We start from the raw sequence: 26,440 nt of genomic DNA on the forward strand, positions 1-26,440 counted from the left end.
TGTCAGTGAAGAATCAAAATAAAAGTTACGCACATGGTCACAAATTTCAATATTGACCCCATCAACTGAGATCCCTGGCAACACCTCAGGTATTGGTTTCCAATCACTCCATCTAAGCCATTCCCCCTGAGGAAATTACACCGCTCTTGACCCTAAAAACATGAAAACCTGGTAGATATGTCTTTCCTTCTTTGCCTACAAAATACCCATGAAATCCCAACACACTACTGATTTTACTGTAACTCACTGGACTCAAACCTGCGTCTTGTTAAATTTTGTGTGTAGAATTGCTTTGCTGGAAGTCTGATGTAACTCGCTTTGAACCCTTTTAGAAAAGCGTGTTAAACAATGGCTTGACGACTCAAAAGTGATGTGGAACCTAATGCTGGGCCTCCTGTTTCGCCTTTTTCACCACAGGGGAGCGGTATTAGACTATGGAAATGTAAAGACAAGATTTCCCTGAACTTTTTAGTATCTAAAATACTTTGTTTATACATACCCAAAGCTGGTCAAGTTTCTATGACTGGCATCTAGAAGGTATTCTTAGTAACATAGTAAATGAAGGCAGAAATAGAGCCAAGTGGTCCATCCAGTCAGCCCAGCAAGCATTTTTTTCTTTTAATGGTAGCAACTGCCACTCTGTACAGGTTATTCCTCATCTTCTTTTCCTTATTTTAGCCAATTGGAATCTTCTGTGTTTATCCAGTGACCTTTTGAATTCCATTACTGGCCTGGTCTTCGCTAATTCTTTCAGACAGGCATTCCATGCATGAACTATCCTTTTCATAAAGAAAGATTTCTTGATGCTTTTCCTGAGTCTATCCACTTGGAGTTTTATATTATGACCCCTAAACTCTACAGTTTTCTTTCCGTTGGAATCCTGCGCATCAGGAATTTAAAGGTTGTGTCACATATCTGTCTCTCCTCTCCTTGAGTATACATATTCAGGTCCTTCAGTCTCATACGAGTCACGATGCAGATCCCACACCATTTTGATCACCTCTCTCTGGATCGCTTTCATCTCGTTTCTAACCTCTATGAGAAACGGTCTTCAGAACTGAACAGTACTCCAGGTGTGGCCTCAGAGACCTGTACAAGTGCATTATCACTTCCTTTTTCATGCTGGTTAATGCCTCTCTAGGCAGCCTGGCCTTAGCCATCGCCTTGTCACATTGCTTTGCAGCCTTCAGATTGTTGGACACCACCACCCCCCGAGGTCTTTTTCCCGGTCTTTGCACATCAGTCTTTCACACCCCTATTGCATACAGCTCTCCTTTGGATTTCAACACCTCAAATGCATGAATATTTCTTGGCACTGAATCCCAGTTGCTAAACCTTTGACCACTCAAGTTCTCTTACATCACTTTTCATTTGCTGTACTTCAGGTGTGTCCACTCTGTTGCAGACTTTAGTGTCATCTGCAAACCCTTCCACAATCTCTCTCCCTCAAAGATTGTGAGTAAAACTGGTCCTGGAACAGATCTTTGAGGCACTCCACTTATAAAATCCTTCTCTCCTCATACTAGGTTCCATTTACCACTATTCGACTGTCTTGTCAACCAATTTGTAATTGATTCCACTGACTCCTGGGACCTTTCCCAGCCTTTTCATTTTGTTCATTAGCCTCCTATGCAGGATCATATCAAAAAGATTTGCTAAAATCACATCAAATGCTTGTCCAGATCTAATTATCTAGTCACCCAATCAACCAAGTTAGATTAATTTGACAGATTAATCTGTTAGATTAATGTAATATATTACATTATAATATAATATATTGCAGGTGATCAGGAACCAACCACCATTCCAGACTTGTCCTGGCTGGATCCAGGAGGGGCAAGGGCAAGTGGAACTCCTCAGACTTGGGATCCCAACGGGAAAGCAACGCCCTCTGCAAAGGTCTCATATGAGCAAACACCCAGGGAACCAACTCCAGAGTAGACGCCATAGAACCAAGAACTTGTAAATAGTCCCATACCTTTGGGCAAAGGGAGAGCCAAAAGATGGCGAATCTGACATCAGTTTGCCCAGCCTCTCCAGAGGTAGGAAAACATTGACCACAGCTGTGTTGAAACGTGCTCCCATAAATTCCAACACTTGGGACAGTACCAATTGGCTCTTGGAGTAATTGACTACCCATCTGAGCGAATGAAGGCAATGCAGTACTGACCGAACCGCCACCTTGCAAAGATCCTCCGATTTCACCCGAACGAGCCAGTCGTCCAAATAGGGATGAACTAAGATCCCCTCCCGCCGTAGACACGCTGCCACTACCACCATCACCTTGGTGAAAACGCGGGGCGCCGTCACCAAACCAAACAGCAGAGCAGGAAACTGGTAATGCTTGCCCAAGACCATGAACCGCAGAAACCTTTGGTGACATTCTCAGATTCCTATGTGAAGGTAAGCCTCCGTCAGATCCAAGGAGGCAAAAATTCGCCTTTGTGGGCGGCCGCAATCATGGACCTCAACATCTCCATGCGAAAACGAGGTACCCGAAGCACTCAGTTGTCCTTTTTCAAGTCCAATATCGGCCGGAAGGAGCCCTCTTTCTTGGGGACCATGAAATAAATGGAGTAACTGCCGGTTCGACATTCGTCCGGTGGCACCAGGACAACCGCTCCCAGAGCCTTTAACCAACACAGGGTTTGGAGCACCACCTGTTGCTTTGCCTGAGACCCACAAGGAGACACCAGGAACAGATCCCATAGCAGGCGAGCAAAATCCAAAGCGTAACCGTGTTCTATGATATCTAGAACCCACTGGTCTGAAATTATCTTGACCCATTCCTCGCGACACACGGAGAGACGATCCCCGATCTCTGGAATGGAGGAATGGGCCAGTGCACCTTCATTGGGGAGACTTGTTGGAGGAGAATCCTTGGGAGGATCCGTCGTGAAGAGGTAGTCTACTACGAAAGGAATGAGCCCAAGCCTGGGACCTTGCAGACGACTGCCGAGGAGCAAAGGACAGGCCCCTACCCGTACGAAAACGGCATTGACCCCTAAAATGACCCCGAGATGCACTGAAGGGGCGAGAATACCTGGACCTGTCCTCAGGGAGCTTGTAAACCTTGTTGTCCCCTAAGGACTTAAGTTGCTCCAGATCATTCCCAAACAAAAGCTTTCCTTTAAAAGGGAAGGAACCCAGCTGAGACTTAGAAGAGACATCAGCCGACCAATTATGGAGCCAAAGAAGCCTCCTCGCTGAAACTGCCGAAGACATCGTTCGTGCTGAGGTATGTAGAAGATCATACAAAGCATCCACTGTATAAGCCACTGCTGCCTCCATGTGGTCCGCCTGTTCCGCCTCAGGCAGCTCCTGAGCCATGAGCAATTGCTGAACCCATCTAAAGGTAGCTCTCTGCATGAGACTACTACAGACGGCAGCCCGCACTCCGAACGCTGATACTTCAAAAATCCGTTTGAGAAAAACCTCCAGCTTCCTATCCTGGAGATCCTTGAGAGCTGGCCGTCCCGTCACCGGAATCGTTATGCACTTGGCAATGGCTAAAACGGCCACATCCACCTTAGGGATCCTTAAGAAGATCTAAGAACTCGTCTGGCAGTGGGTAAAGCTTTTCCATGGCCCTACTAACCCGTAGGGTGGCTTCAGGCACGTCCCACTCCTTTGTCATAAGCTGTAAGAGCATCAGGTGAAAAGGAAAGGTTCTAGGAGGAGCCCGAAGACCCAACAAAACAGGAACCCCTGAAGAAACATCTGCCACCTGCTGTGGAGCCTGAATATCCAGTTCCGCTAGCATATGCGGAATCAAAGGGTCCAGCTGCTCAACCAGGGGAATGTTCGTCCCTGGGCTTAATCTACAGGTAATAGCTCTCACCAGAGGAATTAACAGTCTCTGGAATTTAATGGGGGGAGGGACCAGCCCACCAGTAAATCCCAACTCACCGGACTGTGTCAAGATGCTCTGGGTATTAAGGTCGTAGGGCAGAAGCCCAGCCTTGCCTGCTATTATAAAGTGATCTGTACTCTCGCCTGTCTATTTGTTGTTTTTTTTTTTACTACCAGTTGATCTAGTCAAAGGAGCTAAGGATAAAGAATTCCTTCACTTAATGAATAATCATGAATTTTGTAAAGGATCAGGACCGCAGGTTATGCCATCCTTCATCTGCTGAAGTCAAAGAAATACTGAAGGATTGCAGGTGGCACACCAGGTTATCAGGGGGTGCCTTTCAGCTTTTTCTCTGACTCCATTTGCTGGGAGGGAGGCATAACCCAGCCGTCTGGACTGATCCTGGTACATACAGGGAAACATATATATACATACATATACACACATACATATATATAAGAATTCGTCTGTATATTATTCTTAGACATTCCATATCCCTTCTTCAACATTTTCCCCATCATTCTCAATGACAACACCTACCGCTTGCTGACAGTTGAGCCCCACGCTTCCCTTCTCTCCACGCACCACTTTCATCAAGCAATGCAGTGTCCGGCCCTTGCGGTGCAGCCCTGAGCAGTGATGCTCAATCTCGCCTCGACAGCTTAGGATGATCTCAGGACTGAGGGAGAAATCCTCCATCAGCATCCGCCGGTAATCCAGCATCTCAGCCTGGCACTCACTGCTCACTTGCCGACCTGTGCAGAGGACACAAATCAGCATGCAAAAGGGTTAGCAGCAAAGAGAACACTCTGCAGACAGGAAGCAGGCTTGCATGTCACAGCAAATGCATTCAGACAAGACCCATGCCTTGGAAAGTAAATTTATTCTATTTGGACTCTGGCAGAGTTTCACCTTTTCAGCTGCCTCGGGGGGCTGTTTGGGATGACTAAAATGATCTCTCAAACGCTTTTTATTCGTATCTCACAGAATTCTCAGATTCGTCTCTTTACTCCCACATACATATATCTAGTTCTCTTTGCGTGGTAGTACTCCGATACTATTTTTTTCAGGCCAATACAGAACGGTGCGCTCAGCTGAGCACACCGTTAGCCCCTGTTTGGACGCGCATTTTTGGCACGCTATTATTACCCCTTATACAGTAAGGGGTAATAGCGCATGGAAAACGCACAGCCACCTCCCCCCCCCCCCCCCCCCCCCCCCCCCCCCCCCTCGAAACTAATAGCACTCATCACATGCAAATGCATGTTGATGAGCCTATTAGGTATTCACCCACAATACAGAAAGCAAAATGTGCTGCCAAGCCGCACATTTTACTTTCAGAAATTAACTCCAAAGGCAGGAGTTAATTTCAGACAGCACCGGGCAAGTGTACAGAAAAGCAGAAAAAACTGCTTTTCTGTACACTCTCCGACTTAATATCATAGCAATATTAAGTCTGAGGCCCAAAAAAAAAAAAAAAAAAAATCTGCCCGCAGCCCGCGGGTTGGAAAATGGACACAATTTTGCCAGCGTCCGTTTTCCAAATCCATGGCTGTCAGTGGGTTCGACAACCAATGCCGGTAAAATTAAGCGTCGGCTGTCAGACCCGCTGGCTTCCGCCAATGAGGCGCTAGGGGACACACTAGTGTCCCTAGCGCCTCCTTATTAGCGCAGGCCCTAATTTAAATAGAGAATCGCGCGCCCAGGAGAGGTGTCCGGGCGCGCATTGGGAGAGCGGGTGCTCGCCTCAGAGTGCCCGCTCTCCCGCGCACTTTACTGTATGGGCCTGAATCATGCCATTCCTGGATCTTGGTGATTTATATATCTCAAAAATATATGTACGGTCTTTGTCTTTTTGTTCTTTTCACATCTGTGGCTACGCTAGACCGACTTCCATTTTGTTTTTTGGGACCAACAAATGCATTGCAGTTATTCATGTTTCACTATGATAAAAGCATATATGCAGAAGTTAAACCAGTCTCAATGTACAGTTGGTCATATCGGGCCGATCTTAAGACAGGCATCCACATGACTAGAAGCACTATCCCAACCAGCACTTTATTTACCATCTAGTACCAGACAGACAGAATTGACTTCTACTCTTTAGCCACATTTTAGAGCAATAGGATAAAAACCAAGATTATAGAGCAATACTGCAAATTAACACAATACAGATACGTCTAGATGCTCTGGATATACTGTTTGAAGCCACTTTACTGGCATATTTATATACTAATCCTCTTGGTTGGAGATTAGGATCTACCATTTATTCAGCAGATCTTCCCAGTAATGTTATATTTTCCATGCAGAAGTAATGAACAAAATGAATCAACTATGCAATACAACCTAAATTCTGAATACCTTATCACATACACAGATTGAGGTCCCATTCAGAGTTAATGAAAAAAGACATGTCCCCTCCCATTCTCCATCCACCCACAAAACAAAACAAGAGGTTAAGAGTCTTGTCAGCTCACCTCTGTGCACAGCAGACTCCAAGCACATCAGCAGGTATGACAGCCTGGCCTCCCGTGAGCGGGGAAGGTTTTCTACATTACACCGGTACTTCTTCAGGTCACTCTTGCAGGATTTTGCCAGCGAGTAACTGATCTTGTAATCCTGGGCAATGAGTTTCTGTCGGGTTGTCAGCGCTTCACGGCACTGAGGAGAGAAGTAAGCAGCAACTTTTATAGCGATATAAATGTTTGTGCTATGTCACTATCATGTCCTTGTTAGCACACCTGCTCGCTTTTTTGTATGTCACTGTACCCTGTCTTCTAACCCTCTGTACAAATATCTGTCTTTGGGTAGGATAATGGAGTTAAGGGGGCAACCTGTGACTGTGCTTGCTCACAGATCTGTGAAATTTCAAGACTTTGCTCAAATCCTTAGTGCTTCCTGTATGTTAATTTTAATCAAAGTTGAACAAAACACAAGAATGGTTTTCTAATCCTCAGGTTAAGTAACCCAATCAATTCTTCAATTTATGTTTCTCATGATCATTAGAAAAATACTTCCTAAAATGGGAAGATTCAATGGGAAAAAATACAGTACACGCCTTCAATTGTTGTGTAGCCACATCCCTCTTCTTGTTGATGTATGGTAAGTATGAGGGGGAGTGGGAGCTGGAAGTTTCTGGTGATTCCAAATTAGGTGTCAAAAGGAATGAGAAAGACGAAGATTGGGGACTTAACAGACTTTTTTTTTTTTTTTTTTTTAAAGTCTGTTAATTTTACAAGAACCTCTCAAATGGGGACATTTTTACAAGAAAACACTAGTGCAGTGTTTTTCAAACTTGAGTTCATGGCGCAAAGGGGGAAGGAAGCACTCCGCCTGCCTCATCATGCTACCAATTCACAACTCTGGGTGGCTCTCAGTAAGTTTGAACCTCACAGTACCCATACTTTCCCTGCATTGATGTGAGAGCGAGCGACCCTATGTGCATTACAGTGACTGAGAACCATAAACGCCGGCAGCACAGGATGAGAGGAGCATCCGGGTGGGAACATTGAGAAGGAGCAGTTGGGGGGGGGGGGGAAGACAGAGAGAAAATGAGCTCTGTAAATACAAACATTTTTAGGTTATTTTCATAGTTTTGGAGTTGATTTTAATGATATGCTGTATTCGTTTTGTTTGATTGTAAACTTTTTTTTTTTTTTTAATTGTACTTCACTGAGCACTATTTTTGGAAAACCAAGTAATAAAATGTGATTAACTGGAGAAAGAACAAAACAGATGATCTGATATGCAGGGTCCTGAGGAAAAAAAATGTTTGAAAACCACTGACCTATTGCCTCTTCACCCGTAGTACAGCATATTTACTGCTCAGAAGTCAATATTTTATTTTAGGATATTTGTTTCATAACAAATATTCATGATTATTGTAACTCGATCCTGCAAGGTCTACCAGCTGTTACATTAAAACCTCTGCAACTACTCCAAAATGCCTGCTAGGATTTTGACCAACACTAAGCGCAGAGATCACATCACATCACGCCTATACTAAAAGACCTACATTGGCTTCCAGTTAATTTTAGAATTATTCACAAATCCCTCACCATCATCCATAAAAACATCCACCACCAGACTCCCCTAGACCTACTACACCCTCTCAAATTACACTCTTCAGCTAGACCTTTGAGAGATGCCTATAAGGGATCCCTTCATGTTCCCTCAATCAAAATGGTACAAAGATTAACAATCAGGGACTGGGCTTTTTCAACAGCAGGCCCCACCATTTGGAATACACTACCCTCAGACCTCCGACAGGAAACCTGCCTCATAAATTTTAAAAAGAAACTGAAAACTTGGCTTTTCGGTAGAGCCTTTCCTGTCTCCTAGACTATATTCTACTAAGATATTATCCAATCAGCTGTGCTTCAATAACTAGCAGAATATCATATAATCATGTTATAATGCTAGAGTTATTCTCTTGAGGTTGGCTCCAAGCCTCTTTCCCTCTGTTATATCTCTCTACTTTGATGATCTTTCTCTTCATTTCCAATTCCAAGTTACTCACCCTTGTTATAATGTAACTTTTTTACCTTCTGCTCCCTATCTGTCTCCTCTTTTGAGGTTTGACTAGTTATTGTTAATGTACTATCGTTCTATGTAAACAGAGTTGATTTGATCTGTATCAAGAAAATCGGTATATAAAAACCCTAAATAAATAAATATAAAATAACAACCAATACAGTTTTCTTATTAGTGCTGTCAGATTACACAAAAGCATTAGACTTCTGAGTCAGCTCTCTGACAGACACAGGAACTGCAGGTGATTAGACCATAAGGGCTCCTCTGACAAGCGGATAAAGCAGCAAACGGGGGAGCAAGACTGCCATGCTGTAGACTGACTTACTGAAATAAGCACTAAAACCAAATGGAATTCAATTTTCAGAACTTGATACATTTTTGCTCCATTTACTTCCACACCTTCTAATTAAAATCCTTGGGCAAGGTTTACCGAAACAAAGTTACTGCTGGTTATCAGATCTGCTGTCTGAGCACGCAGGCACAGACCTAGGTGCTCATCGCTGCTGCAGAAGAGCCAAGAGTGTACATAATGAAGTACCTTCTGCTCACACTGCTGTACACTGCTGCGGGATATGTCAAGTGGCCAGCTGTCTAAGGGAGAAGATCCAGAAGACCAACATCTTTAGGTATTCATTTCCTTCCTGCACACAGGTGAAGTGGTATGTCAAGTCCCCAGCAACAAAAGCAGAGGACAAATGTGTGCTAGATCTTTAGTACAAGAGATCACCCCAGTCTGCCCAGCAAGCTTATGCCAGTATCTGCTGCACTGTGCAGGTTATCCCCATGCTCATCAGTTTCCCAGACCGTAAAAGTCAGGGCCCTTGGATGCTGTTGAGTCCAATTGCCCTTAAACGTTGCCGTGGAAGCAGAGAGCAATGTTGGAGTGGCATCAAAAGTATCAGACTTAGTAATTAAGGGTAATAAGCACAGCATGAGCAAGTTACCCCCATATTTATTTGTTCCCCAAACCTGAAGAGGTTTAAAAAAAAAAAAAAGACCTAAAAACATGGGTTTTTTTTCAACAGGCATTTGGGACTGATACTCAAGATATTAGCTGAGATCCATGACATTTGTTAAGATCCACATAAGTCTTATGCTTTACTTTTATCTTTTTAGTTGTGATAACGAAAATTTCTAATTTTTTAATCTTTTTATTTTATATTGGATAATTTTATTGTATATTTTTATTCCTATTCAATGTTTTATTTTTTTTGAGTCTTAACTTTGTAAACCGTAGAGATAGAAACTTGTTTCTGTGTAACCGTATAGAAACAAATGTATAAATAGAAAAATAAATGTGGCATGGGTCCAGTACTCACCTTCTCACTCATGGATTCCTCAAACTTGTGGTTAAAGAGGCACTTGTAGATTCGCCCTTCTCCTGCCTGGGTCTATGACACCAAACAAAGAATCAAAAATATCAGACCCGTTCTATCAGTATCACAAGTTCCCCTGAACAAGCAGCATAAATTGGTACACAACAATATGCAGAACCTTAATCATATTTAAAAGCTCTTTTCAGATTACAGTGCTATTCTTATGTGACCTGCACGGAGAAAATGATTTTCCTCTTTTTTATTTTTTTTTTTACACCCTTAATCTATATTCAAGCACCAGAGCCACTGTTCACAACTGCTAGACTGTATCCATAAATGCCGTCTGAAAAACAATCCACAGAGCTAGATCTCAAATTAATTTGTCAGTGGATGTGTAGAGTTATGAATCTGTCTAGCAGACAGGATTCTACACCCCAGCAGGCATAAAAGGAAGATAAAGTTAGTAAGCTTGTCACCGGTCGACTCTTCAAATTACTACCCTTACAGAAATGTGCGTGCTGCATTGGTGTAGCGCTGCATGCATCCATTTCTGTAGGGCATGCACTGGGTCATGGAAATTAGCTAGCAGATGATTCTGAGGTGGTTAAGGAAGATGACATCTCTTGCAGATTTATATTATATCACAGGTCAATATGTACTTGAAGGCAAAAGGAAGTTTGCTTTCTAAACAAAAAGTTTCCTACATACATTCCCCTGACTTCTATTCAAATGGACAGACATGGAACCTTACAAAGAGGAACTCAAGAAATAGTTTTTCACAGAAAAGATGGCAGACGCCTGGAATGCCCTCCTGGATGAAGTGGTGGAGACAAAATGGAATGGAATATAAGGTGCTGTGGGATAAACACAGAAGACCCTCTCGTGACAAAAGGATAGTAATGAAACACTGGGGTAACCTGCATGGAGTGGGCAGGTCAGTCCTATACAGCAGGGAAATGACTGCAATGAGCTTTCAAGAAGGTGTGGGAGATCACCTGCACAGAGTGGCAGTTAGAACCAAAAACCCTTTCTGATCAGACTGCACGGGCCATTTTGGCCTATCTGTTGTCATGGTACTATGTTAGAAGGGCCCAGGCTGGACTGCTGTAGAAACTAAACTCTTAGCCTAGAAAAAATGTGAGCCATCTAAGGACATAAGAACATGCCATACTGGGTCAGACCAAGGGTCCATCAAGCCCAGCATCCTGTTTCCAACAGAGGCCAATCCAGGCCATAAAAACCTGGCAAGTACCCAAAAACTAAGTCTATTAAGGTCTATTAAGGTCAAGACTGAAGTAAAGAGGAAGGTATGAACACCACCACACCGCAATCAGTTACTAGGGGTCATACATCGCCTTTGCTGCCAGCTCCTAAGCATTCACAAAGTTTGTTGTATGTGAATCAGTGGAAGATGAGCCATAAATACCAGTAACCTCGAACACCCTAAAAACATTACTGTTTTGTAGGAAGACACAGTCTGCTACTGGAAAAGATTTAACGACAATTAAAGTAAACTTACCACAAAGCTTCCTATTTCAGACAGACTTTTCCCCTTATCTACCTCACAATAAAAAAAAAAAAAATCCAGTGAAAATTCTACCTGGAGCTCTCAATATTACTCCCGAGGTCAGTGTCAGGTCGATACAGTACAGTGCGCTCCGGCATGTTGCAGGCGCTATTAGTCTCGGGGGGTTTGGAAGTGCGTTTTTGATGTGCTAGCTTTACCCCTTATTCAGTAAGGGGTAATAGCGCATCTAAAACGTGCGTCCAACCCCCCCCCCGAGACTATTAGCGCCCGCAACATGCAAATGCATGTTGATGGCTCTATTAGTTATTCCCGCGCGATACAGTAAGTAAAATGTGCAGCCAAGCCGCGCATTTTACTTCCAGAAATTAGTGTCTACCCAAAGGTAGGCGTTAATTTCTGCCGGCGCTGGGTAAGTGCACAGAAAAGCAGTCAAAACAGCTTTTCTGTGCACCCTCCGACTTAATATCATGGCGATATTAAATCGGAGGTCCCAAAAGTTAAAAAAAAAGTAAAAAATAAAAAAAAAAAAAATTTTAAATTAGCTCGCGGGTTGAAAACCAGACGCAATTTTGCCAGCTTCCGATTTCCGAACCCGTGCTGTCAGCGGACTTGAGAACCGATGCTGGCAAAATTGAGCATCTGCTGTCAAACCTGCCGACAGCCGCCACTCCTGTCCAAAAACAGGTGCTAGGGACGCGCTAGTGTCCCTAGCGCCTCTTTTTACCGCGAGCTCTAATTTAAATATTTTGGTTTACTGAATCGCGCACACAGGACACTGGCCTGTGCGCTCGCCCGCTCTCCCGCGAACTTTACTGTATCAGCCTGTGTGTTAGTGCTATTTGGACATCTCCGATGCTTTTTGACCATCCCTAAGATCACCTTTCCCTCCACCCCATGACATCACCCCCATGAATACATGCATATTTGAAAGGGGGGGGGGAGGGGGGAGTGCCTCTCTTCATCCCATGATTCACAGGAACCACAACCCAGGTTCCATCTTAGGAATGTCTTCCCACCCTGCCATTTCAAACTGAGGGAATTAGGAGTTTGCTTACTTGCCTAGCACTGTCCCCTGCAATTACTGAGTTACTAAATTGCCTTCTCAAAACGGTTAGTTGCCTGGATAGCTGCTGCCCAATGGACAAATGATCATTAATCAATATATCCTTCAACATACATACTCAAATGTGTCACACTAAAACATGGTCCTTGGAAATGCACAACATTGTGGCAAATATTTACCTTCTGAGAATAATCTAAAAAACCAAACTCTTCATAAGTCACTTTATAAGTTAGTTGTGTCTTAAAGACACTGATTCAAAAGTATTTTTCAATTTAAACTGCAAACTTTGGAAGGAACTGAATCTGATAAGGTGTGAGTTCCATTTGTTTAATTTAAAACAAAATAAAATGCTATGTTGCATGTTTCAGTCCAAGGCTGAATATCAAGATAAACCAATAAATCTACTTACAGTTTCACAGAAGCGCTCACGATCATCCCGACATGCAAAGTACAAGTGCCGATCCAGGTGAAAGTCATCAGATGAGAGCTCAGCTACACGTAGAATGGCTTTCTTACAGTTATCAGAGATCTTGTTCTTTGGATCTGCATCCTCAGCCTCATTTACCAATCCCTTCTCTAGGCAGGAAACCACTTCCCCTTGAGAATGTGGATCCTGTAACAGAAGACACATGCAATTTAGGACAGCACAACTATAGACAAACTACATCTTCACACAACTTGTTGGCAATTCCCATGAATGAGTCCCCACTGAATTAAGACACAGAAATGGCAATATATAAGAACCAAAATGGGCTCCACAAGTGCTTAAAGAAAAAATTCAAAATCTAGATGGTAGGAATAACTGGAAGGAACACTGGAGGATGGCCAATGTAACCCAATATTTAAAGGCAGCTCCAGGGGTGATCCAGGTAACTATAGAACAGTGAGCCTGACTTCAGTGCCAGGAAAAATAGTGGAAACTATTCTAAAGATCAAAATTGTAGAGCATTTTGATATATGGGGAGCCTAACATGAAGACTTTGGCTCAGGACTTTGGTTCACTCAGCTTACCCCAGAATCCTTTGCTACCTCAGCCTAACAAACTTCTGGCATACAAGGAACTCAGACTGACCCGAGAGTGAATGGCTGCTGGAGGACATCTGGAATGAATTCAGACCTAGCCAGATATGATGAAAGGTCACGAGGTCATAACGAACACATGGACCAACTATGTTCTCACAGACTCCTTTCTCTCGACTGAAGAGACCCAGTGTAACTGGATATTCCCATAAGATTAGGAATTTGATCAAACGACTTTCACAGGAGTGATAGAACAACGAACTGCTAAGAACTACTAGACTGATTGATAGCCATCAGACACGTGGCCTACTGAAACTAAGACATGTGGGTCTCTGCTAGGCCTAATTGGATCTTAAAGTGGGAGGAGGGATCAGGGAGGCTTAGCCATAGGTCTCTGATGTGGACACACGTGGTACCTGATACTCTATGCAGTTCTATTAGGGATCATTGTATGCTTTTTTATCTATAAAAGTCAGCACTGACAAACGGGGAGATAGGCAGGCAGAGCTTGGAAAAATATAAAGCTCCCTCTCTATCTCCCAGAGGTCTCATAGGATTGGCTTTTAATATTAAATAAACTTGAATTGGTTTGTATTAAAGCTAGACCTCTATGTATTATTGAAGCAGCACAGTTAAGCTACTTTTAGTTTAAAACCAAAATACACAATATAGAAAGACATGGTTTAATGGAACACAGTCAACATGGATTTACCCAAGGGAAGTCTTGCCTAACAAATCTGCTTCATTTTTTTGAAGGGGTTAATAAACATGTGGATAAAGGTGAACCGGTAGATGTAGTGTATTTGGATTTTCAGAAGGCATTTAACAAAGTTCCTCATGAGAGGCTTCTAAAAAGTCATGGGATAGGAGGCGATGTCCTTTCGTGGATGACAAACTGGTTAAAAGACAGGAAACAGAGAGTAGGATTAAATGGTCAATTTTCTCAGTGGAAAAAGGTAAACAGTGGAGTACCTAAGGGATCTGTACTTGGACCGGTGCTTTTCAATATATATATATATAAATGATCCGGAAAGGAATACAATGAGTGAGGTTATCAAATTTGCGGATGATACAAAATTATTCAGAGTAGTTAAATCACAAGCGGATTGTGATACATTACAGGAGGACCTTGCAAGACTGGAAGAGTGGGCATCCAAATGGCAGGTGAAATTTAATGTGGACAAGTGCAAGGTGTTGCATATAAATAAGGGAAAAATAACCCTTGCTGTAGTTACACAATGTTAGGTTCCATATTAGGAGCTACCACCCAGGAAAAAGATCTAGGCATCATAGTGGATAATACTTTAAAATTGTCAGCTCAGTGTGCTGCAGCACTCAAAAAAGCAAACAATGTTAGGAATTATTAGGAAGGGAATGGTTAAAACGGAAAATGTCATAATGCCTCTATATCGCTCCATGGTGAGACCGCACTTTGAATACTATGTACAATTCTGGTCACCACATCTCAATAAAGATATAGTTGCAATGGAATGGGTAAAGAGAAGGGCAACCAAAATGATAAAGGGGATGGAACAGCTCCCCTATGAGGAAAGGCTGAAGAGGTAGGGCTGTTCAGCTTGGAGAAGAGACGGCGAGGGGGGATATGATAGAGGTCTTTAAGATCATGAGATGTCTTGAACGAGTAGATGTGAATCTGTTATTTACACTTTCGAATAATAGAAGGACTAGGGGGCACTCCATGAAGTTAGCAAGTAGCACATTTAAGACTAATCGGAGAAAATTCTTTTTCACTCAACGCACAATAAAGCTCTAGAATTTGGTACCAGAGGATGTGGTTAGTGCAGTTAGTGTAGCTGTGTTTAAAAAAGGATTGGATACGTTCTTGGAGGAGAAGTCCATTAACAGCTACTAATCAAGTTTACTTAGGGAACAGCCACTGCTATTAATTGCATCAGTAGCATGGGATCTTCTTAGTGTTTGGGTAATTGCCAGGTTCTTGTGGCCTGGTTTGGCCTCTGTTGGAAACAGGATGCTGGGCTTGATGGACCCTTGGTCTGACCCATCATGGCAATTTCTTATGTTCTTATGTCAAAAGAATGTAATGCTTCTTGTGTTGGACTACTGCTAAAATAAAAATTGAAATTAGGATAGTTGAGCCCCTCCACAACAGCAATGTAAGGAAGGTTAAATCAAAATTCAAATATTTTGTTCAAACACATTGAGTTGTGGCAGAAATCTGTCACATTTTGATACACCAGTACCCAATATAAACTGGACCCAAAAAACAAACCAGAAGCCGATCCAAGATGCCTGTATAGCGAACAGAAGAAACAAGATCAGTATATGGAAACCTTTTATTCTGACAATAGTCAAGCCCGACTCTGGCCAAGTTTCGCTCTTTTTTGAAGAGCTGCCTCAGGGGCTATATATGTCAGCTGGGTTGAAATTAGGGCGGCTCAATTCCCGCTTTTTTCTGTCAATCAATACAATCAAATCATTTGAATCCCTCAGTTTTGCAGCTGCTTATATAATCCAAAACATTGACTCTATCCTCTCACTGAAAACATCTAATCCCAAAAATCTTTCAGATTAATAACCATCTCAGTCTGAAAGATTTTTGGGATTAGATTTTTTCAGTCAGAGGATAGAGTCAATGTTTTGGAATTCACAAGCAGCTGCAAAACTGACAGAAAAAGCAGGAACTGAACCTCCCTAATTTCAACCCAGCTGGCATATATAGCCCGAGGCAGCTCTTCAAAAAAAAAAAAAAAAGAGCGCCTCAGCCAGAGTTGGGCTCGACTATTGTCAGAATAAAAGGTTCCGATCTTGTTTCTTCTGTTCAATATGAACTGCATACATTTCTTGACTTTGCTGTTGCTTCTGTAATAATTAATGCAAAAAACCTTTGAAAGAAAAATTGCACAGAAGGCAAAAGAGCTCTGGAGTGTTTTGTTTAAATTGCATCCTCCCCTAATCATTCTCAGAAGTGCTGTGATTCTCAGGAACATTTCATCTGAACACTATGGGTGTGATGCATCAACATCCTGCAGATCTGCAGAATGTGGAGCTTGGTCTGCATTCCACGGAAGCGGGCAGCACTATGTAAACTCGTCAAAAATGTTCTTTAGCTCAGCTGGTCAGTCCCAGCAAGTGGAGCCCAAGGGCCCAGATTTCTGTTATTTGCAGGTCCTGTCCCCCTTATAAATTCTTACACATTTTTCATATAAAAGAAAGAACATGTTAGTGGCATGTCGCAGATATAACACAGGCATCTTCCTCTAACAAGGGGACAAATTTTTTAGATCAGTGATTTTTTATTTTTTTTTTTTCTTATCCCCATGATCCAAACAATATTATCTTCTGACTTGAGTTCTGATAAAGTTAAGGGCAATAATTTCCAGCTATAATCACCTTGCATCAACCATTTTAACATATTATATGTTTCACTAACAACGAATATGACAAGTGAGCCTAGCCTGCCTGTTCATCATCTCATCCTAATCTGGATCAAAAAAATGTTCTTGTGTCTGTCTCTACCTTGTTCACAGTGCTCACCTCCCCCCCGTTCATTCACATAGCACCAAGAAAACTTAAAGCGCTAATTTTGCAGACCATTCAGCGGCACAAACATACCCGGCTATGTCAACGTTAGCTGCTCTTCAGCAGTCCTAGTTAACCAGCTACGTTAGCGGGATAATGCTGAAAAATCAGCATTTATCCTGCTAACTTAGGATAATCCTGTCTGCCCTGAAAGGTCCCCACCCTACTCATGAACTAGCCAGATAATTGTTTTTATCCAGCTTAAATGTTAACTGGCTGTCTCGGGACTGGTCAGCACAGTGGGAGTTGCAAATTCCACTATTTGTCCAGTTACGTTCAGACGTAGGAGGTCAAATGGTGCTCAATAATTGGCCTCTACATCTCCCTATACCACTGGAGAGATCCCCAGCTCCAAGAGTGAAACTAAACAAGTCAAATGCCTGCTGTACGCAGACTACCTGGTTATCTCATCTCTTATGCCATATGATCTGCAAGAGAAGTTAAACTTGCTAGAGACCTACTGAAAGAAAAAATGATTTTTCAGAAAGAGTCCAAAATGTCAACAAATTTTACCTACCCACTGATATTAGGCTGTAGCACATTACAGAATTTAAGTAGCCATAGGCTTGGCATTCCCCTGGATCTGCTGGACATCATGGTCAAAAGAAAAGGTACATAAGAACAAAATGTTGCCATACTGGGTCAAACCAAGGGTCCATCAAACACAGCATCCTGTTTCCAACAGTGGCCAATCCAGGCCATAAGAACCTGGCAAGTACCCAAAAACTAAGTAGATCCAATGCTACTGATGCCAGTAACAGTGGCTATTCTCCAAGTCAGTGATTCTCAACCTTTTTTCTATCAGGGCACACCTGAGAGATGACGATCACATGAGTGACACACTGAACACATGACCATCATGGGACTAAATATAAGCATATGCTCTGCATCCACAGGAGTCCCCGCTTCCTAACAATGGGTGCAGAGCAGAATTAAGACATTTCCCTGTACAACTCACCATACAAAAAAGATATTCTGATTCTGGTCTCATCTCAATAACAGCATCACAAACTCCCTCTGCTACCAGGTGCATTGTACAATAATACAAACAAACCCCACTCTGTACATATCTATCAAACCTGCCATACCTCAGCAGCACTAACTCCAAGAAATAAAACAGCAATAGCCCTACCCATGAAAAGGCAGCAGTTCACCCCCAGTACAATATAATATTGAGAAAATACTATAAATAAGGCTGATACAAACCTCTAGTAAAGTACCTCATCTCAGTCACATACACACAGAACACAGACAGATCTGCCTTCATCAAATATAGACTAAAAAAATCACAAATTACAAATGTGGAAACCCCAAGACCACCTTCTGCATGCAGTGCAAAACTGGAGGACTAGAAATAGAAATATATTTCCTCCAACACTAAGCAAAGTTCAAACAGAGAAGAAATGCATATTCTCAAATCTGACATAGTATGGCCCTTGTACCCAGTCACTCCCCTCCATGCCCCCATCACCCCTCACTTCTCCCGACTACTCCCTTCACATGCTCATATCCCTGTCCAACATTTCTGACTACACTCACCCCCCCTGCATCCTCTCTCCCCTGCTCAACTTTCTGCCCTTCCCTCTCCCCCTCTCTACCCAGAATACCTCTGACCACCTCTTTCCTATTCAGCATCCCCTGATTTCCCTTCTCCCCCAACCCAGCAGTCCCACACCTCCATCTCTCCCTCCACTTCCACATCCTCTCCCTGCCCAGCTGCCCCAACCTTCTTTCCTCCACCTCTTCCTATCCAGAAGACTCCCGACTCCCAATCTCTCCATGGCTTCCTGCCCAGAACGTTTCCCCCCTCCTCCTGGCTTCCAGCCAACATAAGCCTTCAGTCCAATCCAGCGTCTCCTTCCCTCTTTATCAGCAGCAGATGAGGGCAAGAAGCATTGAGGAGAGGAAGATGACGAGGCAGCAGTAACAGATCTGCAGAGCACGCACCTTTCTCCCTTATGCTCCTGCTTTCACATCCAGGCCCCATAGGGTGAGGAGAGCATCAGCAGCCTCACTGCCAGGCCAGGCAAAGGAAGATAACGTTGGTGTCCTGCCAGGCCCACATGTACAGGAGTTGGTGATATCGCGCTCTGATCTGGGTGAAGGAGGAGGGAACAACCTCCCATTGGCCAGAAAGAGGAGAAGGAAGGAAGAGCAGCGTCCTGCCATACCCAATGAAAGAGGAGTCCGTCAACTGCCCAGACTGATGAGGAAAGAGCAGTCTTCTGCTGGCTCTGCGACGCACCTCCCATGACCTTGTGACACACTAGTGTGTCCCGACACGCCTGTTGAGAACCACTGGTCTAAGTCAACTTGATTAATAGCAGGTAATGGACTTCTCCTCCAAGAACTTATCCAAACCTTTTTTTAAACACAGCTCTACTAACTGCACTAACCACATCCTCTGGCAACAAATTCCAGAGTTTAATTGTGCGTTGAGTGAAAAAGAACTTTCTCCGATTAGTTTTAAATGTGCCACATGCTAACTTCATGGAATGCCCCCTAGTCCTATTATCCAAAAGAGTAAAAAACAGATTCACATCTACACATTCTAGACCTCATGATTTTAAACACCTCTATCATATCCCCCCTCAGCCGTCTCTTCTCCAAGCTGAAAAGTCCTAACCTCTTTAGCCTTTCCTCAGAGGGAAGCTGTTCCATTCCCCTTATTTTGGTTGCCCTTCTCTGTATCTTCTCCAGTGCAACTATATTTTTGAGATGCGGCGACCAGAACTTTATACAGTACTCAAGGTGCAGTCTCACCATGGAGCGATACAGAGGCATTATGACATTTTCTGTTTTAACCACCATTCCCTTCCTAATAATTCCTAACATTCTGCTTGCTTTTTTGACTGCTGCAGAACACTGAGCCGACGATTTCAATATATTACCCATTAAGTCTAGAATTTACTAAAACTTCTATACCAGTTGCTGACCCCTATGGATGCATTTGTCCAGTGAGCAGTGCAAAGGATGATGGCGTTGCTGCATGTTTTTCTACTCTGGAGGCATGCCTCAGCTCCAAAAGATAGATCTCTCTCTACTCCAGTTAGCGTGCTTGGACCAGACATCTCCCCAGTTCAAATGCAGTGAACAGATGTTGAAGCGGCATTCAGGAAGATGAGCAGCAGCCTAGAGACATCATTAGCTGCAGGAACCTGGGACTAATGCACAAAATCTGGTCCCAGAGCATCTATTGCTGCTCAACTGTTACTGGCTATGAAGCCTGGGTAATCTGTGAACCAGGTAGGCCCAGAAATTGCTGCTTCATTGGGAATAACTGTACTCTAGGATCCATCCGTGATATTACCAATATTCCCAGGCAATCTTTTGCATTGTGCTGCTGGTAAAAGTTCCTAAAACTATTTTCACAGAAATTTGGTCAACTTCTTCCCGAACTATATCATCAGTGCTTGGAAATGAGTCAGCTATGTGCCTTTTCCACTGATAAGGTTACCAAACTAAGAAATCAAGATGAGGCACTCAGAGATCATATAGTTCATTTGTAGACTTGTCAGTATAAGATCTCCAGTCATCTGATTCTGCATTTATTAAAAGGACAACTGTCAGGTTCTGGAGCCTGGCTTTATTTTAATATTACATTTCACAGTTTCTTATAAGCAATATATATATATATATATATCTCTCTGTATGTATGTATATGTATGCGTCTGTGTGATGGTCCCTAAGATATATCTTTCCTGTTGATATTTTTCATGCATTCATATACACATGCATTTCAGCAATAGTGAAATCATTTCCAGAGGTATTTACAAAAATTGCGCCATAATCATTTAAGACCGTTTGGTTTCTTGAATGAGCTGCCTTTAGATATGGCTCAGTGTATAGATTCTGACTGGATGGATAGAGATAGAGATAGATAGATATACATATATATACACATATACATATACACACACACACCTTAGTACCGCGTCAGCCCAGCGAGTGGGAGATTTTACAGTGAATACTTATCGATATCCCCCAGTGCAGGCTACCACTGCCAAAACTCAGACATGTGGGACCTTATTTAATGTTTGGCCTTACAAATAAATCTGAATTTCTGTGAAATGGCACATGAGTATTTTGAAAGATAAGTGATTTTTGCACAGTTTTGCTTTACTTTGTTGATTAATCACAGGATAGTTACCATTTGTAATGCCAAAACTTCAAAATAAAAAAAAAAAGTTTCACTTATTACCGAACAAACAATGGCAAATGATTGTCACCAATGTCAAAAAGAGAAGGGGGAGGGGGGGGGGGGGGGGAGTGACATCACGAGCTGCGATAGCAACTTAATTTCTGAGCTCCCACTGTCTCCCGACTAATCTGCAAACATCTACCCTCAAAAAGCATTAATCCACATCTTAGACATATCGGGACTACAGCTAAGTATCTCGTCATGGCGACCAAAAAGAAAACACACAGACTTTAATCGTTTCTCCTTCACTAAGGACAGGAAACGCGCGCTAGAAGGCCTAGCCGATGGGGACACTGAGGCCCAAGATGGTGCTGATTCACAGGCACAAGGCCCAGATACATATAAATCCTGCTCTGAGCAATCTAGCGCTTTAGATTCTGATCACCCCACTCGGGCAGAGTTTCGCGAATGGTTCACTAACACGCGCAAACATTAAATCTTATTGCCAAAAGCTACTAACCCGTATAGGAGGAGATGCAGGGAGAGCTTACATGCATGGAGCATCGCGTTGATGACCTGGACGGGCGCCTCGATAGTCAAGCAGAGCTAACCATTGCAAATACAAGTGCCTATGAATCATTGTGATCGGAAAATTCACAGCTTGTATCCAAAATCGCTGACCTCGAAAACCGATCGCGTAGGAGTAATCTCCAATTCCGGGGGTTCCCCCGAGACAGAGGCTGCTGAGAATTACAGTGTCCTCATCCAGATATTTTGCCACTACACGCTAACCGAAACTCATAATACGGAGAATTATACTCCTCCGGAGATCAAGCTGGACCAGGCGCACTGGGATCTCAAAGCCCCACAAACTAATCGCACTAGAGATAATAGTGTGCTTCAACGATTACTCGGTCAAAGAATTTATTGCCATGGCCGCCAGAGCGTGCAGCGCGTGCTCCTGGGAAGGCTACGATATCACCATTTTCCCCGATCTCTCAACTGCCACCTTGCAAAACTGACAGTCCTTTTGAGAAATCACTACGTTTCTCCGCAACAAAAATACAGAATACCGGTAGCTACACCCTTTTGGGCTCTCTTTTGTGCTGGAAGGCATAACACAAAGCCCTGGTACCTACAGAAGCGCTGCCAATTCTTGCTACATGTTTATTTATTTAAAAACTTTTCTATGCCGTCGCTGTTATATACCATCGCAACGGTTTACAAATAGGCACATAGACTAAGGTAAGTCAATGTAGGATATTGTACATTCTAACAGGTGCCAATAAAGTTCGGTTACAATTTCATAAATAAAATCATTATTTGAGTAATGTTGGTCATGTCCAGGTGTATTATTGAGTTACTATCGCTTTGAAATATTACTTCTTAAATGTAGGATTGAGTAAATTCATTCTCATCTGCATTACCCTGTACTTTCATTCTCTACCATCCACACTCTTTAGTGAAGGCTTTTTTAAAGAGCCATGTTTTTAGATTTTTCTTAAAAGTTTTGAGATTATTCTGTAATCTGAGTTCAGGGGGCATCGTGTTCCATAGTATGGGCCCAGCCAATGATAAAGCCCTTTCTCTCACTTGGGTTAATTTTGCTGACTTTACTGAAGGGATTGTTAGTAGTGCTTTGTTTGCTGAGCGGAGGTTTCTTTGTGGAACGTGTACTCGTAAGGCTGTGTTTAGCCAGTCTGCTTCTTTATCATATATTAGTTTGTGTATGGTGCATAAGGCTTTGTATTTTATCCTGTATTCGATGGGTAACCAATGTAAGTCTGCTAGAGTTTCGGTTATATGGTCCCTCCTCTTTTTTTCCCGTTAGTATTCTGGCTGCAGTATTTTGAAGTATCTGGAGTGGTCTTATCAATGTGCTTGGGAGTCGCAGGAACCGGTAAAGGCTCCCAGGGGGCCAGCTCCATGGCTGCCATACCCGGCCTGGCAGCGTGCAGGCAAAAGAAACAGTAGGTTCAAACAGCAGACAAGGTCCTACTTGAATTATTCATTTCACTTCTTGCTGTAGTGAAGAATGTTCCTCCCAAAGTCAGGGAGACAAGGGACAGAATTCAAGATCTACACTTTATTTCATCCACTATCTTACTCAGTTTCCATGTTTCTACATTTAGATGCTATTCACAAGTTTGCTGTGCATTTGGTTATAATCTGATGCGGGAGACGGTGAAGAGACTCCTCTTGCGAGTGGCACTCACACTCCCCCACATAGATGGTGCAAGCCTGCTCGGAGGGCTATGCAGGCTTACTTAAAGTTGTAGGGGGACACTAAGTCCCCAGGGGATTCATGCTATTAGTAATGGGTACAATATCTTGATAACTATTTTATGCAATGTACTGCTTATTCTATGGCTAAGCTAACTATTTACAGTCTCTTGGATGTTTTTCATAAGCCTCTCTAAGTTTTATTATTCCTATGTATGCAGACTTACTAACTGAAGGCGTAGGCAGATCCTGCTCACTGCTTCTGATTTAAAACTCCTTTCCATCAATGCTAAAGGATTAAAGTCCCCACAAAAAAATTTGTTTTTGTTTTTTTTTTTATAAAGAACTGGGAGTCTCTTCTGCAGACATAATATTTGTCCAGGAGACTCATCTCTCAAACAGACATGATTGCCTCATGAAGTAATCCAAATTTACTAATCAATATTATTCTGCAAATAAAAAACTGGCTAAATGTGGGGGTAGGCATTCTCTTTGCCTCTAAATTTTTTTTTGAGTGTACACAGTGTATTAAAGATTCTCAGGGTCGATATCTATTGCTTTGTATTAAGATAAATGACTCAGAGCTTACCCTTCTCAATCTCTATGCTCCCAACAAAGAACAGACTGTGTTTAAGCAAATTCATCAACTTTTAGTGCAGCATACCGTTGGAGAATTAATTATGGGAGGCAATCTCAATGAATTTAGATACCTCTAAAGGACACTCCCATACTGCCATGATCCATACTCGCACATTTAAGGAGCTGCTCGTGGACCATAACTTGGTGGATGTGTGGCGAGTAAAATATTCCCATTCCCGCTCATACTCCTACTATTCCAGGGCACACAATTCATATTCTCGAATTAACTCTCTTGATAGATAAATCACTGTACCACTCTATACCAACCTCTGCTGTCCGTACAATCACGTGGTCTGACCATGCTCCCATTTCACTATCGCTCCATCTCACAGGAGGAAGTCATGGCAGTCAATTTTGGAGGCTTAATGACTCTCTCCTTCAAGATCTCTTTCATACAATCTACATCCCAGACAATTCGAGACTTCTTCCAGGTTAATGCTCCATCGGTGGAATCTCCGATACTGGTGTGGGATTGCTTTAAATCCTATATACAGGGACATTTCATCTCCCATTCCTCACACCTAAAACGCCAAAAAAGATGCAGCCTGCTCCCATCTTAGGGATCAAATTAAGCTGCTCACTTCTCAACATGTTCAAACAGGCTCCCAAAATATATTGACCAAATTAACAAAGGTGAGGGAAGATTTACATCGATTAGAGACTGATCAAATAGCACATCAACGTAATATAACCCAACAAATCTATTTTGAAGGGGGGAATAAGGCTGGAAAAATTCTTCCACACCAATTGAAAAAACTCACTTACCAAAACCACATTCTCAAAATAAAAACTGACCAGGACCAAATAGTTTTCACCAACACAGCAATTACACAACAATTCCTCAAATTCTACCAAACCCTATATGCGGCCGAATCACATAGCCAAAAATCGAGATTGATGGGTATTTACAATCCATTGATCTCCCGTGTCTTTCATCGGACATGAGTGACCTGCTCATTGCAGAAGTCACAACCACTGAGATCCTCTTGGCCATCAAAAATCTTAAAGTGGGCAAGACTCCAGGACCAGATGGCCTTACAGCTAAATTTTATAAAACCTTTTGTCCTCTATTGGTATCCCACCTACAAAAACACTTCAATTGCTTGCATGCGGGAGGATCACTACTACCCGACTCGAATAAAACAGGTATCACTATTCTCACTAAACCAGGCAGAGATCCTGCTCTATGTATGATAAATATACATACATAAATAAATAAATAAATATACATAAATAAATATACATAAATAAATAAGGCGGGAAATAAATATGAAGTGATGCCCTATGGCATCACTTCATATTTATTTCCCGCCTTATCTTCTTTCTAGCTTGTTGCAAGCTTCCAAGTTCTCTTCCCTGTTGATTGTAACTTTGACTCATTCCTACTTACTGTTTATCTTTCGTTTACTTGAATAGTTACCCCAGTTTTTTATTCTTGTTAATTGTAAACCGATCCGATATGGTTATTTACTATGAAGGTCGGTATATAAAACTGTTAAATAAAATAAATAAATGTACCTCCTACCGGCCCATATCATTGATCAATTTAGATCTCAAATTACTAGCGGATCGATTAAACTGCTTCATAGCCCAAATTATTCATCCAGACCAAGCAGGCTTTATTCCGGGCTGAATGGCTAGTGATAACGTGCGGAAGATCCTAAATAATCTTTGGGGTATCACTCAACAACCTTCAGCCCATCTTCTATTAGCAATAGATGCCGAAAAGGCCTTCAACATGGTCCATTGGCCTTTTCTCTTCCGCACATTTATGGACTTTGGGGTCCCGTTTCAAAACTGGCTACAGGCACTCTACAACTCCCCTACTGTCTGCTTAAAAATCAATGGTCAATATTCACCCCCCTTTCGAATCCAATGGGCTACCAGGCAGGGGTGCCCTCTCTCCCCTATTCTCTTTGCTATTTTCCTCGAACCTCTAGCTAAACACATACGAAATAACCCCAATATTGCAGGCTTTTCTCTCAACTCTCAGCAATATAAATTGTCGCTATTTGCGGACGACATCTTGTTTACAGTTAGCCATCCCTCCACCTCTCTGCAAGAAATAGTAATGGAGCTGGCTCACTACAGTGTTGTATCAGGATTTAAAATCAATTGGGACAAATCAGAGATCTTTAACATCTCCTACCCCCCTGACTTGGTTCTTTTACTCCAGTCTTCTCACCCCTTCAAATGGGCTCCTACTAAGCTTAAGTATCTGGGGGTTTATCTTGCTAAACATACATCCGATTTATTCCAACTTAATTATACTTCCCTTTTTCACAGTATTGATCAGGACTTAGATAGGTTGAACTCCCTTCCTCTAACATGGCTGGGCCAATTGGCAACATTAAAAATGAATGTATTACCTAGATTACTTTACCTTTTTCAAACCTTGCCTATCCCTATTAGCAATATAACACTGAAAGTGTGGCAGAGAAAACTACTTCATTTCCTGTGGAAATGCAGACCTCCTCGGGTGGCAGAGTGGTTCTCTTCCAAGCTAAAGCACACTGAGGCATAGGCCTCCCCAACTTTACCTGGTATTATGCAGCTGCACAGC

General features: G+C 42.6%; 1 protein-coding gene across 1 annotated transcript in view; it reads right to left on the bottom strand.

Moving 5' to 3' along the window:
- GLG1 (golgi glycoprotein 1) overlaps window positions 1-26,440 on the bottom strand; it is a 280,281-nt gene that overhangs the window by 139,187 nt on the left and 114,654 nt on the right. Inside the window, exons 5-8 of the mRNA XM_029608896.1 lie at window positions 12,703-12,906; window positions 9,706-9,777; window positions 6,331-6,514; window positions 4,394-4,608 (exon numbers count right to left, since the gene is read on the bottom strand). Coding sequence (XP_029464756.1) covers window positions 4,394-4,608; window positions 6,331-6,514; window positions 9,706-9,777; window positions 12,703-12,906 — 675 coding nt within the window. The remainder of the gene's footprint in view (window positions 1-4,393; window positions 4,609-6,330; window positions 6,515-9,705; window positions 9,778-12,702; window positions 12,907-26,440) is intronic.

The sequence above is a fragment of the Rhinatrema bivittatum genome, chromosome 7 (assembly GCF_901001135.1).
Source record: "Rhinatrema bivittatum chromosome 7, aRhiBiv1.1, whole genome shotgun sequence".
In the NCBI taxonomy this organism is placed as follows: domain Eukaryota; kingdom Metazoa; phylum Chordata; class Amphibia; order Gymnophiona; family Rhinatrematidae; genus Rhinatrema; species Rhinatrema bivittatum.